This window comes from Mus caroli, chromosome 11 (assembly GCF_900094665.2).
Source record: "Mus caroli chromosome 11, CAROLI_EIJ_v1.1, whole genome shotgun sequence".
NCBI classification, from domain to species: Eukaryota; Metazoa; Chordata; class Mammalia; order Rodentia; family Muridae; genus Mus; species Mus caroli.
This window is the reverse complement of record NC_034580.1, coordinates 73,282,175-73,292,660: the sequence shown is the minus strand read 5'-3', so window position 1 is coordinate 73,292,660 and position 10,486 is coordinate 73,282,175. Positions and strand designations below refer to the sequence as shown.

Here is a 10,486-nt window from a genome sequence, read left to right as displayed (position 1 = left end):
GGCTGCACCCAAGGTCAGAAAAGGTTTATTGAAAACTATATACAGTTGGTCCAGGTCTCACAGGCTGCGATCTGGACCCGCCCCTCTCACATCTCGGGCAGTTTCTTGACCCCTGATGGAGGAGGCCAGGGCTCAGAGCAGGGTACCCACCGTGGATCTTTGTCTATGAACCGACAACTATAAATAGCCTGGAGGTGGTGGGCAAGGGACAGGGAATGGTCCCTAACCTGATCTAGTCACGGTCAAGAAGGGGGCACGACTCTGAAACTCAGGCCCAGTGGACCTAGCGAGGCATCCAGGAGTCCTCCTCTTGCAGGAAGCCTTCCTGAACATGAGGACAGCCAGCCTCCCCCCCGCTGCCCCTCCCACAAGGTCCAGAGGTTTGCCTAGGGATGCTAGACACCTTTCCTCTCGAGACTGACTCAGGGTCCAGAGCCACCGGATCCATCCCCAAGTGGAGATGATGTCAGAGAGGTTACAGCATAGGGTCCAGGCCAGAGCCTCAGGGGCAGCGTTAAGGGTCAGGGTGTCCGTCAGGGTGTCCCACTGTAGGAATAGTCTGCTTTGTTATGCATCACCAGCCGATCATCCACGAAGTAGAAGCTGTCAGACTGGGTCTCATACGGGTGACGAATCATCTCACTGACTGCAAGAGAGGCCCATCCAGGGCAAAGGTCAGGACCCTGAGCCAGACCCTGTAGGGACTTCAGAACTGGGAGAGAGGGAGGCAGGGACAGAGGAACCACTTCAGAGAGCTCCTCAGCCTCTCTGAGACTGTTTCCCTCCTGGTGCCGGGTAGGAAAGTGATCCAGGATAGGTGCGAGGGGGGTCAGATGCATAGGTACCACCCCCACCCCACCCGCGCCCCCTCCCTGCCCCTGAGCAGCTTGGGTTCTACACATCCCCGACTCACTTAGCTCCTCGGAGAGAGGAGGGAAGTCATAGATGTGCTCACAGGTGTTCTTGCTGCTGGGGATGCAGAAGCCAAAGTGGAAGTCGAAGCTTTTGAGGAGCTGGTTTCGAAAGTAGTGCCTCTCGATCATGCGGAAGTTGTTGACCGGCTTGTCTCCCACTGTGAACTCCACCCTGAGTTAAGAGAAGCGGGCAGGGCTGAGAGTAGCCACTACGCCAACCAGCCAGCCAGCCAGCCAGCCAAGGGACTCCAGGCTCCAAGGCTCCAGGCAGACAGACCACCACTGAGAGGCTCTGGAAGGGCTGTTCCCACCCTCACACTCGCCCCCCGCCCCCAGCCCTCACCCCAGCCCAGTGACTCACGTGGCTCCCACCTGCCTTAGGCGGAGGAAGGCAGGTGTGAACTGGTAGCGAACAAAGCGCCCTGCATTGGGGTCCAGGTCCCGCCGGTTGATGGGCAACCGTTCTGCAATGTACCCCAGCTGGGCTCAGTGGGCTTCAGGCTGGGGCCTTTGCCTACTCCGCCCTCCCACAATGACCTCTGTTTAAACTTTTCTAAACTCTGAAGAAGGTTCTGGTACACTTTTGTAGAAGAGTGGTACCTACAGGGTTCTAGGTCAACAAAGTCACCAATTTTCTGGGGTTCCCTGAGATGTGCATAGGATTATGGGAGGTCTTGGGGACTGCAGTTCCTAGGTAGGCCAGCAGAGGGCAGGCTGACCAGTACTTAAACAGGACAGGGCTCACAAGATGTCCACCCTGAGAAACAGTGACAGAAAAAGAAGAGAGGCCTGTCTGTGCACAGACGCCTGAGTATGCTAGAGTCCAAGCCTGGACTCTGCTCTGACCTTCCTGTGGCTCAAAGAACCTAGACAGCCCACTCCACTGCACCTGCCCGCCTCGTCCACTCAACGGTGTACCAATCTCACTCACCTGAAACAGGGGGCTTCTTGATTTCAAAAAGGACAGTCCCTGAGTCCATGTCACGGATCTTGAACCTGACGAAGTCAATCTTGTAGATATTTTCCTCAGGGGAGCACAGGTAGTCTACGGGAGACAAGCAGCTGAGCAAACAGGGACCCCAAAACGCCCGTTCTCAGTTCAGTTTCAGTGGGACCCCGTGGCTCGCTCCAATGATCCCTCTGACCACTTCCCTCCAGAAAGAGAATTGTGCCCCTGTCTTAGAGAAGTCCCTACAGTGCAGGGGACAGCATGTTGTTATGGGGACCTCGTCAGGGATGAATGGCTCCATCCAGGTGGCCTCACAAGATCAGGCAAGGGAAGTCACCTCCACCATACCTACCCTCCCACCCTCTTGGTGATCCTTAACTTCAACCCCTGCTTTGTGAAGGTTGAGTGCATCCTTTGGACAATTAGACCTCCTGCCTACTGAAAGCTTCCAGCCTGAGGGGGACTTCACTCTCAAGGGAACATGCAGCTCTGCCTCTTGGGGGAGGAGAGTTACAATTTTCCCTTGGAGTGCGCCCTACTCCCACCACGCACACCCTGTGACATGACATCTATATTCATCAGGCAAGGCTGGTCTTGAGGGGACTTCTCTTTGCATGGACTGTATGGGGGCAGGTTGGTACCCCTTCCCTGTTCTCTTGCCCCTGGCCCCTCCTCCCACCGTAAGCAGCTTATGCTAGCCCAGCTCTCTTAAGCAGCTTATGGGAGCTCTGCTAACTCAAGCCAGGAAGCCCAGGCTACTGGGACAGAAGGGGCCGACTTTGCTCAACAGATCCTCTGCTGATCTCCCAATGGGAGGAAGTCTTAGCAAATAGAGGGAATCCTTAGAGGTCATCTTTCCAGCCTTGGCCCTGCGCCATATTCAGGAATAAAGTGTTTTTCTGGTCTTTAGAGAAAAGAACAGAGGCCAAGGCAGAAAGGGTGTGGTGGACACAGCAGGTACAGCAGGGTAAAGACAAGGCAAGAAGAGTCCTAGGCTCAGAAGGAAACCAAGAGAGCCAAGCATTGCCCAGGGGAGCTCATGGTCTAACCCTTACCACTCTTCTGTTGCTGTTTTTAAGTCAGGGTTCCATGTAGCCTAGGCTAACCTCAAATTCACTATGTGGCAGATGCTGGCCTTGAACTCCCGATCTTCCTGCTTCATAAAACCTTACACCAAGTCTCAGGGGAGGCCCTGGCAAGAATTAGGAAGGGGCAGAAAATTGCTGTGGAGACTTGGGTACTGCCAGCCTCCAGTACCACATCCTCCCTGCTGACCTACAGAGGCCCGGAAGCCACCCCTCAGGCCCCTGGGCCACCCCCTATTCCTCTGTGGTTGAAAAAGGAAGTGAATATAAAGCCATTCTCTCTTCCTTCGGCCTGTCTCCTCCCCAAGCCGGGGACAGCCCCCTCCAGGAAGCCCTCCTGACAGCCCTCTAGCTCGTTGGAGCTGAGGTCTGAGATAAAGCTATAGAAAGATGCTGCAGAGCAGAGGGAGAAGAGGGGGCAGAACTGGAAGCAGGAGCCTAGTTGCCCAACTCCCAGGAAAAGCCTCCTTTCTTACTGCAGACCCAGCCTGGAACCCTCTCCTCTCACTGGGAAGAATTTCTCACACTCTGAACTCAGTCTCTTACACTGCAAACTCAACTTGTGGGCCTCTCTGCCCTTACAAGGAGCGAGGATCAGGGGCTGCCTAGGAAGGCAGCCACTTCCTCTCCTCAGCCAAGAAAAAACAAGGCCTAGGACCCAAGGTCAGGCCAGAGTAATGAGCAGAGTGGCTCAGAACCCACCTGCTCTCTTCCTTGTAGACAGAAATAGCTTCCTAATCTGGATTCAAAGCCTGGTAATCCAGAAACAGCAAACCTCAGCCCTGTGTGATTAGGGTCACAAGATGCAGGCAAGGTGGAGAGGCCTGGAACCCTGTTTTCAAATCTTGCACAGAAAAGGGTTCTTAAAGAGGCAATTGTCTTAACTCATCCTCCACATGCTATGCCATTTCCTCCAGACTGGGAGACACATGCTGTGACTTCACCTGGAAGCTTCCTCCATTGCAAAATAAGCCTCCAGTTATCCAGGCCAGAGGCCAGTGAACCTGCCCTCCAACCCACAGGGCCAAGCTAAGCTGTAAGGTCTCCTGTTGCAAAAGGCAGCAACCCACTGGCTTCAACATCAGCCTGGTCAAGGCCCCTCCCTCCACTGAGGGCTGCCTGGCCAAGGAAGCAAGTGCTCTGGAGGTCTAGCCAAGAATGCCGCTGTCTAGCCCTGGAAGGAGGAGGGAGGCCCCTGGGGACCCAGATGCACAAGCTCAGGCCTGTCATCCTGGTCCCCTCCACAGCTGTCTGGGAGCCCTGGGCTCTGCTGCTCCTGAGGCTAGCGGGTTTATTTCCACACTAGCACCCGTGTCCATCCCAGAGAAAGGAAGTCTAAGCTCACAAGTGGAGCCGGAGCAGGTTGCCGGTGACCTACCCATTCCAAGGCAACCTGCCACTGTCTCTCCAAATACCTTCCATTCCTCAAGGCTCAGTCAACCTTTTGCCAGAAGACTCTCTGGTCCTTGTGCACTGTCTGTAGTGGTGCCTGCCTTGGCCCTGAACGATCACTTATCTGCCTGCAGGCAGCCACTCTGAACTGTCCTACGTAGCTTCCAACACTGCTGATAAAGGAACCCTGTTGACAGCGTGCACAGCATGCCAAACATTGTCCAAAATCAGAAGACTGGCTTTATTTTTCACAATAACCTTGAGGGAGGTAACATTGTTCTTGTTCCCATTTTACAGATGGGGGAAAAAAAAAAAAAGCAAACATGCTCCTGCAGATGAAATTACATCCCCAAGGTCACACAGCCAATTTCCGGGCAAACTGTGGGACTCTAATCCAGGTAGCACAGCTCAGAAACTCAGTTTCAGTGGAGACTAGCCTTCCCTTGATGAGAGAGCCCTAGAAAAAGAACAAGTCCTGACTTGGGGGGAGGGGGGGTCACGCACTTGCTCCCATCACAGGGCCCACAGTCAACAGACGGAAGCACCCATATCAGCAAGGTTCCTGGGCAGAGTATGGCCTCAGCCTTCCTCGGGGAAGCAGAGTGAGGTCTATAACGGCCGGTCAGGGAGCCTGAGGGTTTTCCTTGCCTCCACCTAGCCTGAGGTGGCCACTGAAGACAGCCTGCAATGAGGCACACTCCTCTGTGCGAGCACCCTCAAAGGGTTCCGAAGACTCCACTGGGGAAAGGGTTACAGATGCAGCTGCTGCCCCACCTCCACCATGGGAAAAGGGGTGGGCCCCTTGAAAAAGAAGGAGTGGGGTGAAAAGAAGCCACTTCAAGGAGAGGAGGGGGCGCATCAAGAGACCAAGGGAAAGAGCACAGAGATTTCAGGCTTGGAGGCAAAGAGAGAGAGAGTAAGGGGACACAGAGGAGGGGCACTGCGTGGGGGAGGGGTGGGGGCTGGACTCTGAGCCTCGTGGGCCCCCTCCCGCGCTCTCCCTCCAGCCCGCGGGTGGCGCTCCCTCGCCGGTGCTCACCGCCCGTGATCCGCTGCAGCCCCAGCACATCCTCCGGCCCGATGGGCTGCTTGCCCTGCAACGGCCCCAGCCTGGGCCCCGGGCCTGGCTCCGGCTCTGACTCGGACCCGGACTCGGCTTCCGCCCCAGGCTCCCGCGTGGGCTCCACGCTCCGGTTCGAGGCCCCTGGGACGGGCTCCGCCCCCGACCCGGTCCCGCCGCCGCCTTTCTTCACCTTCATGGCCTCGCGGGGCCGCAGATCCTCGCCCGCTGCCACCGCCGCCGCTGCTTGCGCCGGCTGGAGCCAGGGGAAGGGGGAGCGTCCGCCGCCCCACCCCCGGCCGGGCCCCAGGTGCCGTCCCGCCTTGGTCACGCCCACGGGAGGCGGGTCACACATACCCCGCCCACTGCCTGGCATCTCCAGCGGGGGAGCCAGAATCCTGGGTGTCCTTGTGAACTTTTTGACAATGTAGATTCTTTTTGACAATGTAGTTACCGAATACCTCTCCTCTTTCTCTCCTGGGTTCCAGCCTCAAGGTCTTTCCCTGATACTTTGTCCTGACTTCAGCCCAGGTCTCAACCCCCCACACCCACCCAGTTCTAAAGTACTTCCTCTCAATTTCCAGCTAACCAGCCTTTTTTTTTTTTTTGTAATACATTAAGTGAAATTACTTGCTTGTTCCCTGACCCTTCCTCCTCAAAGGTCAGCTCTATGAAAGTAGAGATACTCTATACACTGTTCCTCATAACACCCTAGCGCTACCACACAGCTCCTTGCAGCCAGTACCCACCCAATATTTTCCTTTGTTGAATTGAGTTGCTATCCCAGGGCTATCACTGGCTCAAGCTACTCCCCACTAGAACTCCTGCTAAAAGCTGTTTCAGGCACCCTACAACGTGCAGGCAGCACAGCCCAGGTGTCGAGCCGTCCCCAGGATGCTCAGGACGGGAGGCAGGAAGAACACATGGAGGACCTGTGAGCTAGAACAGGTCAGTCTGCTTCTAACACAAGAATGAGTTATGGTCATACATATCAACTCATATTCAACCAACGTTTATTAACAGCCTAGTGTATATTTTTAAAGAGCCCAATATACAGAACACTTTTACACGCTTATCACATTTAATCCAACCCCTTTCTGAGGGTGACATCATCAGTGCTTTCCCACCAATGAAAACCTGAGAGGCTCGGGTGAGGAGCGAGGAGCGGCTTAGCTGACACTCTCTAGTCTCTAAGTGCAGAAGCCGGAGTCTGATTCAGGCCTGTTGGGTTCCAAGTCAGAAATGTTTTCTCCTATTCCACACTACCTCTCTGAAAGGGTAGAGGGGAACCTTAGCCACAAGGTAGAAGGTCCTAAGCCACTGCCTCCTAGACCAGGCTGTCCCCAGTGGGTGACACCAGTCAAGAAGCTGAGGAAGGAGGGAGGTGGTCTCAGAAGTGGAGAGGATGGGGCTACAGTTCAACCCAAGTACTCCCCTAAATTCACCTCTCAGTGCGTTTGTATGCTGTGCTAACAGGCTGCAAGGACAAAGTACCCCTGTCCAGAGGTAGGCATACAAAAGCTTTCAAGTTCAAGCCAGATATGGAGATCAGGAAGGGTACCTTCTGAGGCTTGTAGTCATGGAGGAGCAAGTCAGTGGACTAGGAGGGGAAGGGAGCCTATCGTGGAGTGCCATCCGTAGAGAGCCCACGGGTGAGAGTGCATACATGTCATCACCAGCAGACCTCGCCTTGGTCTCTCGGNCCAACACCCTCCCAGCGTGGCTAGAGAGAAGGGCTCCCTCTGACATGCTGCCTGGATCAGTCTATCTTCTCAGGCTTTTTCCAGGACTTGCGAGTTTCCAGAAAGATCTTAGCCAAGGACAGGAGGATGGGCACAGCCATGGGCAGGAAGAGGGGGATGTAGATAGCAAACTTCTGGTCGTCGGGGAAATACAAGAGGTGGAGGAGGGAGGGATCAAAAAAGGCGCGCTCAGAGGAGGTCACGGCTTCCTGGCTGGCAGCAAAGGCGGANGACAGGTGCCCAAGGGCTAAGGCCTTTGCTGCCTTCTGGACGGCAGCCACAGCCCTATATACCTAGGAGGGTGAGGGACAGGGGTTAGCAGTATGTCCTAGACGTGGGGCAGGGAGAAGGCCTGGCCTTTCAGTACCCTCTGAAGTTTCCTGGAGTCCACAGAGGTGTATGGAAGTTAGTTTAAAAAACAAAACAAAACAAAACAAGACACGGCTGTTGTTTATTTTCTGAGGAGCAGCTTGAAACTTTCATTTGCCCCCACCTAGACTTCCACTAGGAGCTGGAATGGCTTCCAGAGGAAGCCTGAGGTATTTATTTAAGGATGGCATGCCCCCCCACACACCCTGGTCCACCCCTTCCTGGCACATTTACCTCAGAAGCCACATCATCCTTGATGACAATGTTGCTGATCTTCCCCAGAAGCTGGGCCAGGGAGGTGAGGGTGGTGGTGGCTGTGGCCAGGTTCTCCACGGAGCGAGCCCAGAGCAATCGGTCCAGCTCCCAGGTCATGAGTCCTTCACTCTTTGGTCCTGAGAGCAGGCATTTCGGAGGCACCTGGGGCTGAGCAATTCCAAAGAGCAGCCTGTGGGGGGTACAGGAAGACCAAGGTCGCTGCGGACAGGTGTGCCAACGCTAAGACCCAGTTGCTCTCAGTTTTACTGAGTGGGGGTGGGGGTTGAGGGAGTAGAGAGACAAGCAGCAAACTACGCAGGTCCAAACCCCGCCTTGACCAAGGCTTCCCCATTTTCATGCTGGAGTTCCAAGATCTCTGAAGAAGGAGCTGTGGTTGAAGTGTTTCTGGGAGCCCCAACTTAGTTTAGTCCCCTCTCTGCATCCCTTCTTTGAGCAAATGGGCTCCGTGGAACTGGCATAATAGTTCCCCTTTGACAAGGTGTGTGTGCTTGAAGGAACTGCTAATCATCAGAATACACTCCTAGTTAGCCCAGGTACCTCCTTAGCATCTTCAATATAGTGTCAGGTGACCCCTTAACTCAGGGGTTAGCACAGAATAAATAGCTATTTTCTTAAAAGAAAGAAAGAAAGGAAGAAAGAGAGAAGAGAAGAGAAGAGAAGAGAAGAGAAGAGAAGAGAAGAGAAGAGAAGAGAAGAGAAAAAAGGAAAAAAGCTGGAAGGATGGCTTAGTGGTAAGAGCACTAGTTGTTCTTCCAGAGGAATGGGGTTTCCATCATCCACTTGATGGCTCACAACCATCCAGGGGATCCAAAGCCCTCTTCTGGTCTCTGTGGGCACCAGGCATACATGCAGGCAAACCATCCATACACATAAAGTAAAAAAATAAAATAAAAAATTTAAAAATGAAAAAAACAAGACCAGGTAAGATGGTATACACCTTTAATCTAGCACTTGTGAGGCAGAGTCAGGCAGATCTCTTTGAGTTCAAGGCCAGCCTGGTCTACATAGCAAGTTCTAGGCCAACCAGGGTTATACAGTTAAACCGTGCCTCAAAAAGAAAACTAAAATAATAAAACAACCCCCTCACCCACCGTAAGCACACCTGGAGAGCTGGCTCCCGTTTCTCTGAGTTCTGCAGTTGCTCATCCTCCTTAGGAGAGGACCACTTAAGACACTTTCCTTGGTCTCACCGGGGACCTAGGCAGAGCCACAGCGCTCCGCCAGGTGAGAGTTCATTTTGCCCTGCCACTGGTCTATACTCAAAGACTATGGCCGCACTGTCTGTAGCCACAGCCCTAAGGGGATCATGCAGGAGTTTACCTCAGCTGAGCCAGGAACACCTCCATCACCCGCACCATGTCCACCTCAACCCTCACTGGCAGCTCTGAAGCATTATAGATCTTCGGATCAACATTGTATACCTGAAAATGGGGAATGAGGTTACCTCAATACCACACAGAACCATGCCCATCTCTGCTTAGGACCCAGAGGCCATGGCAGAAGAGGCAGGTATGGCTTCTGGTATTAATCCCAGGGGCATAGGGAACTGCTTTGTTTCCTCCTGAGTACCCAGGTACGTAAGTACCAAAGAAGCTTTAAGTACGCCGTTCTAACTGCTCCCTCGAACGTCTGATGAAATCCCAAACGGTCATCCTGCTTTAGAATTCCTAGCCATGGCCCAGAGTGTAAAAGCATGAAGTACTCCAGGGAAGCTAAAAGCTATAGTGCAAGCCAGTAAGTCCAAAGGGTCAGAGTACAAAAAGCATTGACAAAATTGACAGCTGGGCTGGCAAAGGAGGACAGCACAGCCCTGTGCTCCTCCCCACAGGGGCACAGATGCCACCCCCACCCCCACCCCGATAATCTTAACAGGAGTTCTCTTGCAATAAATATGGATTCTGAGGCCTGTATAGGGTGACTATTACCATAATGCCACCCCAGCGGGGACTGTGGAAGGCATTGGTGGCCACTGGAGCTCCATCCTTGTCCTGAATGTACAGCGGGGAGTGGGCAAGCTCAGGCACATAGAGCAGAAAGTGGAGCACAGGGTACAGGGAGGCAGCACTGGACCCTGCGGACAAAGAACACCAGATGGGGGATTCCAGGCTCAGCATCCCAATCCAGGCGCAGCCTTTCCCCGGCCGGGAGAACCCAGTTCAGTTCTTGGCCACACTCCTGCTAGGCTCCTTCCCTCCAGATGAAGGATTATAATCCTTGCTTCTAGGTTCACCCAGGTCAAGGAGCATAACTGTCCATTCAAGTTCTGCCCTTTGGGCTGCTGAGATGGCTCAGTGGGTAAAGGTACTGCCACCAAGCCCGATGACCTGCATGTGTTCCCCATGATCTACATAACGGAAAGAGAAGACAACAGACTCTCCCAGGTGCTACACTGACGGCCACGTGCATAGCACAGCAGGCCCCACAACACCCACTAGATGAATAAATGAATGGATAAATAAAATAAAAAATAAATAAGTGTTAAAAGAAAAATCAAGGAGTTGGAAAGATGTCTCTGCAGTTAAGAGCACAGGGCTGCTCTTCCAGAAAACCCAGGTTCAATTCCCAGCACCCACATAGCAGCTCACAACTGTCTGTACTCCAGTCCCAGGGCATCCTATACCCTCGCACAGACATACATGCAGGCAAAACATCAGTACACATGGAATAAAAATAAACGCATTAATTTAAAAAAAAAAAAA

The 10,486-nt window shown here is 53.6% G+C and overlaps 2 protein-coding genes across 2 annotated transcripts in view; both read right to left on the bottom strand.

Annotated features, from left to right (window-relative positions):
* Nucleotides 1-5,687, bottom strand: Unc119 (unc-119 lipid binding chaperone). The gene is made up of 5 exons (XM_021176856.2): nt 5,380-5,687; nt 1,846-1,959; nt 1,276-1,378; nt 914-1,086; nt 1-646 (listed from the first exon to the last, which is right to left on the bottom strand). The coding sequence occupies exons 1-5, from the start codon at nt 5,597-5,599 to the stop codon at nt 534-536; spliced, it is 723 nt and encodes a 240-aa protein (XP_021032515.1). The 5' UTR covers nt 5,600-5,687; the 3' UTR covers nt 1-533.
* A 709-nt stretch (nt 5,688-6,396) lies between these two features.
* The window catches only part of Pigs (phosphatidylinositol glycan anchor biosynthesis class S), an 18,890-nt gene continuing 14,800 nt past the window's right edge, over nt 6,397-10,486 (bottom strand). Inside the window, exons 8-11 of the mRNA XM_029483546.1 lie at nt 9,713-9,943; nt 9,108-9,208; nt 7,746-7,956; nt 6,397-7,435 (exon numbers count right to left, since the gene is read on the bottom strand). Of these exons, the coding sequence (XP_029339406.1) occupies nt 7,160-7,435; nt 7,746-7,956; nt 9,108-9,208; nt 9,713-9,943 (819 nt within the window). The 3' untranslated portion in view covers nt 6,397-7,159. The remainder of the gene's footprint in view (nt 7,436-7,745; nt 7,957-9,107; nt 9,209-9,712; nt 9,944-10,486) is intronic.

What these genes read in the sequence shown, in the direction of transcription:
- Unc119 (XM_021176856.2), bottom strand. Translation starts at nt 5,599, where the DNA reads ATGAAGGTGAAGAAAGGCGGCGGCGGGACCGGGTCGGGGGCGGAGCCC. An exon ending in CAAGAAGCCCCCTGTTTCAG is followed by an intron (nt 1,379 to 1,845) that starts GTGAGTGAGATT and finishes GGTACATTGCAG; the next exon opens with AACGGTTGCCCATCAACCGG. An exon ending in TCCTCTCTCCGAGGAGCTAA is followed by an intron (nt 647 to 913) that starts GTGAGTCGGGGA and finishes CCTCTCTTGCAG; the next exon opens with TCAGTGAGATGATTCGTCAC.